Genomic DNA, 8,853 nt, shown 5'->3' with positions numbered 1-8,853 from the left:
ATGGCACTAGGTTTGCTCTGAAGCCATAATAGGCTCCTTGAATTGAGTTGCCTAGGTCATGCTCCGCGAGTTGTTATCTTATAGGGTGACTCCCACTTATGCCCCCAAGTGATCGGAGACTACTATGCATTCACTTGTCTAGGCTGGCGAGCGAGTACTCCTCGGGTAGTAAAACATAAATTTTTTAAAGATACAAGCAAATTCTTCGAATTTCATCTATCGTGTTTTGCATACACAATTTTTATTAAGGTTCCCGTAGGCTACATATGATTCATAAAATTTAGAAAATACAATAACTATTTGCATTAATCATAATATCGGCGAACATGCTCGACATTCTAGACGTGGGGCACCAACTCCCCATTCAGTTGAGCCAATTTGTTTGTTCTAGGACACACGGTACTCTCAACTTGGTATGGACCTTCCCAGTTAGGGCTCAACACTCCAACACTTGGGTCTCGGGTTTCTAGGAAAACTCTTCTCAACACCAAGTCCCCAACCTCGAATTTTCTATCCTTCACTTTAGAAATGAAGTTGGCCACTTTTTGTTGGTAGGACGCTACACGTGGCTATAAAGCTTTTTGGAGCTCCTCAACAAGGTCCAATGATTCTTGAAGTAAAGTTTGGCTTGTGGTATGGTTAAAAGTGGCTCGTTGGTGTGTGGGAGCATGGCTTTAAACCCGTAGGCCATAGAGAATGGAGAATGGCCAGTGGATGTCCTAGCAGTAGTACAATAACTCTATAACACTTTAGCCAGCTCCTTGGGCCAAGCGTCTTTCGCTTGTTCGAACTTTTTCTTCAAAGTGGCTTTAAGCGTCTTGTCAAATGCTTCCACTTGTCCATTTGCCTGCGGATGGGCTACGGAGTAGAAACTCTTCATGAATCCATGCCTTTCACAAAAGTCGGTAAACAACTCATTGTCAAGTTGGAGGCCGTTGTCGGAAACTATCTTCCTCGAGATCCCGTAGAGATAAACGATGTTTTTGATGACAGAGTCCAGCACCTTTTTGGAGGTGATTGTAGCGAGAGGTTTGGTCTCAACCCACTTCATGAAGTAGTTAACTGCCATAATCCCGTACATTACACCTCCCTTTCTCGTGGGCACGGAGCCTATTAGGTCAATGCCCCAAACTGTAAAGGGTCGGGGACTTGTCATTTGAGTGAGATCATTTGGAGGAACTAAGAGGATGTTGGCATAATGCGGGCAGCTGTCGTATTTCTTGACATAGTTCATCGAATTGCCATTTATCGTAGGCCAGAAGTATCCTTGTCTTAGAATTTTCTTGGGGAGGCTCTGCCCCCCGGCATGGTCACCAAAGAATCCCTCATGCACTTCTCGGAGGATGAGCTTGGCTTCTTGGTCGGACACACAAAAGAGTAGTGGTAATGAATATTCTTCATGTACAACTTACTCTCCATGATTACATACCGAAGAGCCTGGTAAAGTAACTTTCGAGCCATTTTCTTGTCATGTGGTAGTTCTCCAGAGATAAGATATTTCCCTATGGGTTTCATCAAACCGTCCATGGGCTAGACCATTTCCACTTCCTCTGGCGCTGTAATGCTTGGAGAAGCCAAGTAGTCAATGGGAACCATATTGAGCAACTCCACATCCTTGGTGGTAGCTAGCTTGGCTAGAGCATCAACGTTGGAATTTTGCTCTCGTGGAACTTTTCAGACGGTAAACCTTTTGAAGTTGTGTATCATCTCTTAGGTATTGGCCAAGTAAGCAACCATCTTGGTTCCTCTAGCTTGGTACTTTCCAAGGACCTCGTTCATGACCAGCTATGAACCACTGTATATTTCGAGACCCTCTATAATTTCCTGGATAGCTAAGACCATTACACTGTGTATTTTAAATAGTGCAGGACATGCGAATCAAGTTGTTTGGACTTAAACGTGTTACTAAGGTCAATTAACGCAATAGGGTTAAAATATTTTCATCATAAAAGAAATGTTGTTTTCATGAAAAAGTTGAGTCTGTACATGGGATCCTAAAAAATAAGTGTTTACAAGGCATTTACAACTCTCAAAATGATTACAATTAAAGCCAGCCTAAGCGGCAAAATCAAGTTTGGCTCTAGTCCCTGTTGATCCCTTAGCCGTAGCGTCAATGTAATGACCCACTAATCTAGACTATTTGGACCATTAACGAAACTATACATAAAATCCTTAAAAGAACTTACATTTGCAAAAATACCATAATTTTATTAAGTAACTTATAAAAATAAGAGTTACTTACAAAGTAAATACCAAAAAAAGATATGGGATCCCATTGTCTTTAAAACAAAACATAATTTAAAATAATAAAACATTACATAATTAGTGCGGAAAATACATATAAAAAGACATAAAACCGAAACTACATCCTCGAATCGATTAACGCTCGGCCCCTTGACTCCATTCATCATCGATACACATCCTCCAAGCGTCACGAATCTTACCGCCTCTAAAGCTTATTTTCCTGCACATAAAACAAAAAGGAATGAGCCTAATGCCCAGCAAGGAAAATCTAACACATAGTCATATACACAATTTCATAAGAAAACATAAAGACTTAGCATAATACATATAACATACACTTATTATAATGGCCATTATTACTTGGGGTCCCATAGACTAAACAAGCATATGCCCATGGGATTAGTGGGGTCCTACTAGCTAAGTAGGTCATATGCCCATAACCCATTTGGGGTCTTGTTAGTCATATGGGTCATATGCCCAAGCCTACAAACATACACATATACATATCATAACACTTTTAATAACATAAAACATATAGATAACATAAGCACATAACATATTGATTCTAGCCTATTTTCCTTACCAAAGTTACCGGGATAAAATGAACTGAGTTGGGACTTTTTGGAACACTCCTAAAACCAATAATGAACAAGAGTGAGTCTAAAGAAAGGAGATGAAATGAAAGAGAATAGGAAGACTAAACCATTAAAAGAAAATATGCTTACCACAACTTAAGTGCTTAAGAACTTGGATTCCCTAACCAAAATAAGAATGAGGTTAGGAAATTGAGTAGAAGACTAAGAGAAAGGAAACATAATACAGAAAGGAACTAGAGTTTTGGTTACCTCAAAGATTTGCAAGATCAATCTAACCTCCACCGAAATACTATAGAACTCACTTCCCAAAGTGTTTGATAAGCTTATGATGTTTAAGCTTATAGTTTTTCCCCAAACCAGGTGTTTACACTCTCACACTCACTTAACACTAGCAGCTTTTGAACTTAGAGAAAATGGTGAATAATGGCTGGGTACTAGGTCCTATTTATAGAGTTTGGGAATGAAAATATCTTGATTTTACTTGAATAAAAATAATGGCTTTTTAGGTGAAAATCATTTGAATAATCGTTCAGCAGAGGCTGAAGACTCGTTCAAAAGATGCTGGGCTGTTGAAGGAGTTTGAATGGCTGAAAGGAAATGAATTCAAAAACATTTGAAAACATACTGGAGGAGGCGATATATCGCCCCCCATAGGCGATATCTCGCCTGGACCTTTGTTCCCGAGGCGACCGTGCATCGATTCGTGTTTTCCGTATCTACGTGCTGCGATATATCGCCCCCTATAGCTGCGATATATCGGCATATGCTGAATATTTAAACATGAATTTGCACATTTTTAGCTAAGTTTGAATGGAGTAAATAGCCTTGACTAAGCCCTCAACGTACTCAAGGCTGCTGACTGACCCTATAACATTCAAAATTTTACCCTTATTTAATTTAATCCTAAAAAATACTTAATCCTTATTTACCATTCATAACATGTGCTTAAAATCCTATTGGTTGATGTCTAAACCTTATAATATAATAAATATAATCCTTAATATCAGTCACATTAATCAAACCTTAGGTTATACTTAATATTCTTAAACTATAGATTAAACTTAGAAAATCTATAGGTACTACTATGAGTGTCCAAATAATTCCCGGTCTGAACCAAAAATCCATAGTAACTAAGATAACACTAAACATACTATAATACTACTAAACAATTAGCTAAGTAAAGTTCTTGGACTCTACAATTCTCCCCTACTAAAAAGAATTTCGTCCTCGAAATTTACTTACCAAATAACTCCGGATACCGGCTCTGCATGTCCTCTTCCAACTCCCACGTTGCCTCGCGTTCAGAACTATTACTCCATAAGACTTTGACTATAGGAAAGCTCTTGGACCGTAACTGCTTCATCCCTCTATCTAGGATGCTAATCGGTCGTTCCTCATAACTTAAGTCTTTCTGGAGCGCTATGGTATCGTACTTGAGGACGTGAGATGGGTCTGACACATATTTGCGTAGCATCGAAATGTGGAAGACGTTGTGACTATCGGCTAGTGCTGGCGGTAGGGCTAGTCTATACGCAACTGGTCCCACTTTGTCCAATATCTCAAAAGGACCTATGAATCGGGGACTGAGCTTGCCTTTCTTCCCGAACCGCTTGACACCCTTCATAGGAGATATCTTCAGGAAGACTTGATCTCCAACTCGGAACTCCACATCGCGTCGCTTGGTATCCGCATAGATTTTCTGACGGCTTTGAGCAGCAAGCATACGCTGTCTAATGAGTGTTACTGCTTCTTGAGCTTGCCTAACAGCTTCGGGCCCTAGAAGCTGCCTTTCTCCTACCTCGTCCCAGTGCAGCGGTGATCGGCACCTTCTTCCATATAGCAACTCATAAGGTGCCATCTCGATCGTCGACTGGTAGCTGTTGTTGTACGAGAACTCGATCAGCGGTAGGTACTTGTTCCATGATCCTCCGAAGTCAAGTACACATGCGCGTAGCATATCCTCTAAAATCTGAATCGTACGCTCGGACTGCCCATCTGTCTGAGGATGGAAAGCTGTACTAAGACTTAACTTAGTACCCATGGCTTGCTGTAAGCTTCTCCAAAATCTTGACGTAAACACTGATCCTCTATCTGATACTATCGTCTTGGGGATTCCATGCAATCGTACAATCTCTTGGATGTAGATGTCTGCATATTGGTCTGCCGTATAAGAAGTCTTAACAGGCAGAAAATGAGCCGACTTGGTTAGTCTATCTATGACTATCCAAGCAGAATCATGCTGCCTATTCGTCTTTGGCAGACTCGTCACGAAGTCCATGGCTATATCGTCCCACTTCCATTCCGGTATGCTAAGCGGTTGCAATAATCCTACAGGCCGCTGATACTCCGCCTTCACTTGCTGGCATACCAGACACTTAGATACATACTCCGCTATGTCCTTCTTCATCCCTGGCCACCAATAGACTGCCTTGATGTCATGAGTCATCTTGGTAGACCCTGGATGAACCGAGTATGGGGTGTTGTGCGCTTCTTCTAGGATCTTCTTCTTAATACTTTGATCGGCTGGCACGCATACCCGATCCTTATATCTCAATAAACCTTGACTGGATATTGAGAAATCTGTAGTCTTGCCTTCTCTGACTGCATCCATGTGTGTTGCTAGTGTGCTATCATGTCTCTGACCAATCCGTATGTCCTCTAGCAGATTCGATTGGATCGACAAGTTAGCCAGCTTGCCTACAACCACTTCTATTCCGGCACTGATAAGCTCCTGCTGTAGTGGCTTTTCTATTCCGGATAAGGCTGCTAAGTTCCCATAACTTTTTCGGCTAATTGCATCGGCAACTACGTTTGCCTTCCCCGGGTGGTATAGGATTTCGCAGTCGTAATCCTTTACTAATTCCAACCACCGGCGCTGCCTCATGTTAAGCTCCTTCTGAGTAAAGAAGTATTTTAAACTTTTGTGGTCCGTATAAATCTCGCACCGTTCTCCGTAAAGATAATGGCGCCAGATTTTTAACGCAAAGACCACCGCTGCCAACTCCATATCGTGAGTTGGATAGCGTTGTTCATACTCCTTTAACTGACGTGAGGCGTAGGCTATCACCTTGTCATTTTGCATCAGTACGCATCCCAATCCTAACTTTGATGCATCACAGTAGACAACGAACTTGTCGTTGGGTGTTGGGACACTAAGTACTGGTGTTGAGCAAAGCTTATCCTTAAGCAACTGGAAGCTTTCCTCACACTTATCATTCCAGTTAAACTTTTGTTGCTTCCGGGTCAGGTTGGTGAGTGGAGTGGCTATCTTAGAAAAGCCCTCTACAAACTTTCTATAGTAACCTGCTAGCCCTAGGAAGCTTCTTACTTCTGACGCGTTCTTTGGTCTAGGCCAATCCTTCACGGCCTCTACCTTCGATGGATCCACAGCAGCTCCGTCTTTCGATATGACGTGCCCGAGGAACGCCACTTGTGAAAGCCAAAACTCGCATTTCTTGAACTTCGCGTAGAGTTGGTGCTCCTTCAATCGCGTCAAAATCATCCTCAAGTGTTCCTCGTGCTCTACTTCATCCTTGGAGTAAATTAAAATGTCGTCGATGAACACAACGACGAATTTATCCAAGTAGTCTTTGAAGACCCTATTCATCAAGTCCATAAACGCGGCTGGCGCGTTAGTAAGACCAAAAGACATAACCAAGAACTCGTAATGTCCATAACGAGTCCTAAAGGCTGTCTTAGGGATATCTTCTCCCTTTACCTTGAGCTGATGATACCCGGACCGTAGATCGATCTTAGAAAATACAGTTGCGCCTCGGAGTTGATCAAACAAATCATCAATCCGAGGTAGCGGGTATTTGTTCTTAATTGTTACTTTATTCAGCTCTCGGTAGTCTATGCACATGCGCATACTTCCGTCCTTTTTCTTCACGAATAGTACCGAAGCTCCCCATGGTGAATGGCTTGGCCTAATGAAACCCAAGTCTAGGAGTTCTTGTAGCTGTGTCTTTAATTCCTTGAGTTCCGTAGGTGACATCCGGTATGGTGCCTTAGAGATAGGCTCGGTGCCCGGTATTAATTCTATCGTGAAGTCTATTTCTCTAGTTGGCGGCAATCCTGGCAAGTCATCGGGAAATACTTCTGGAAATTCTTGTATGACTTGAACATCTCCAACTTTGAGTGATGTCTCCTTCTCCACATTCGTGATGTTGGCTAAGAATGCTTGGCATCCTTTCTCCATCATTCTCTGAGCTTTGAGAGATGACACTAACGGTGTGCGTAGTCCTGAAGCTTGTCCCATGAAGCACAGTTTCTGGCCGTCAGGAGTATCGAATGTCACCTTCTTGCGTCTGTAGTCGATCGTTGCGCCATGCCGTGCTAGCCAATCCATGCCTAGTATGACGTCGAAGTCTTTGATCACCAGCTCTATCAGGTCTCCTTCTAGTTCCTTGTCCTCAATCTTGATTGGTACGCCTCGTACAATTCGTGATGATAGAACTACTTTGCCCGAAGGCAACTCGGTTGCAAACCTAGTTCTAAATCTTTCACTAGGTTTGTCTAGTTTATCTATCATTCCTAACGAAATATACGAATGGGTGGCTCCCGAATCAAATAATACATGACATAATTTATTGAGGATGGAAACCTGACCTGTGACCACCTTGTTGCTAGCATCCGCCTCTCCTTGGGTTAAAGCAAAAACCCGAGCAGGAACCATCTTTTCGTCCTTCTTTCCTTCCGGCTTTTGCTGAGGACAGTCTCTTTTACGATGCCCTTCTTGACCACAATTGAAACACTCCTTGGTGTTGGCACGACATTCTCCGGGGTCCTTCTTCTGACATTTGGCACATGGCGGGTATTCCACGTAGCCCGACCTATTTCCCCCATTATTTGGTCGTGCCCTTTTATTGTTGTCGGCTTGCTTGTTGTCAGGATGCCTTCTCTTCTGTCCGTTACCGTTGTTGTTGGACTGATTGTTGCCGCTATTGCTAGGCTGATTGTTGTTCCGACTGGCCTGAGGTTGGCTCTGTTGTCTGGATTCAGGCTTGCTAGCTTCTTCTTTGCTCACGTTGGCCTGCAACCTTTCTACTTCAATTGTCGTCTCAAGAACGTCAGCATATGAAGTGTTTCCCGGGTTTGCTAGCTTCACCCCCATCTCAATCTTTGGTCGGAGTCCTCTCACAAATTTGTTCACCCTCAGATAATCGGTCGGAACTAACTCTGTTGCGAACTTGGCTAAGCGATCAAACTGACGAGCATATTCCGCCACTGTTAAATTCCCTTGCTTCAGATTGGTGAACTCCTCAACTCTCGTAGCAAGTACTGCTGAATTGTAGTACTTCTTGTGGAAGAGTTCCACAAATCGGGTCCACGTCATGGTGGCAGCATCGTGGGATTGCTGGACCAAATCCCACCATATCCTGGCATCTTTCTTGAGTAAAGACGAGACGCAAGATATGCGGTCAGCATTACTGAGGTTCATGTGGGCTAGGATCGGCTCCACATTCCTTAGCCATTCTTCTGCTTCAAAGGGGTCCGTAGTCCCTTCGAAGTTCGGAGCGTGCTGCTTGCGGAACCTCTCGTACACTGGCTCCATGTGCTGTACAGGATATGGAGCGTAATTCGTCATAGGCCATCCCCCATATGGACCAACTTGTTGGGGTGCTGGGGCCATTGGCTGTGGCTGTGGCTGCGGCTGCGGCTGTGGCGGAGGCTGAGGCTGAGATTGAGCCTGCTGGCGTTGTTGCTGCAGAAGTTCCTCAACTTGTTGTCGCAGTCTGGCAATCTCTGCAGTGTTGTCGGCTGGCTGTGCCGGCGCGTTGCGGCGAGCAGTAGCACGCACTCCTCTTCGGCGAACGGTAGGGACCGCATTGGTCGCTGGAACATCGTTGGAGGCGTTTGCATTGGTGCGTGCAGATCTTCGGAGAGACATCGTAGCAGAGTTCTAACAGTTAAAAGAAACATGTTAGAACTTTTTCCTAATAGGCTCTAAGGCAAAAACTTATTCTAAAACAAACATATCTCGGACCTATTTATTATGACTTCTTATGAAAGA

The 8,853-nt window shown here is 43.3% G+C and overlaps 1 protein-coding gene across 1 annotated transcript; it reads right to left on the bottom strand.

Moving 5' to 3' along the window:
- Nucleotides 1-739: 739 nt before the first annotated feature.
- LOC133785220 (uncharacterized) lies at nucleotides 740-1,234 on the bottom strand. Its single transcript, XM_062224471.1, has one exon. It carries the CDS (start codon nucleotides 1,232-1,234, stop codon nucleotides 740-742), a length of 495 nt encoding a protein of 164 aa, XP_062080455.1.
- Between the last annotated feature and the right edge of the window lie 7,619 nt (nucleotides 1,235-8,853).

Source organism: Humulus lupulus, chromosome 6 (assembly GCF_963169125.1).
Source record: "Humulus lupulus chromosome 6, drHumLupu1.1, whole genome shotgun sequence".
In the NCBI taxonomy this organism is placed as follows: Eukaryota; Viridiplantae; Streptophyta; class Magnoliopsida; order Rosales; family Cannabaceae; genus Humulus; species Humulus lupulus.
The sequence above is the reverse complement of the archived record's forward strand: the minus strand, read 5'-3'. Positions and strand labels throughout refer to the sequence as shown.

What these genes read in the sequence shown, in the direction of transcription:
- LOC133785220 (XM_062224471.1), bottom strand. Translation starts at nt 1,234, where the DNA reads ATGAACTATGTCAAGAAATACGACAGCTGCCCGCATTATGCCAACATC.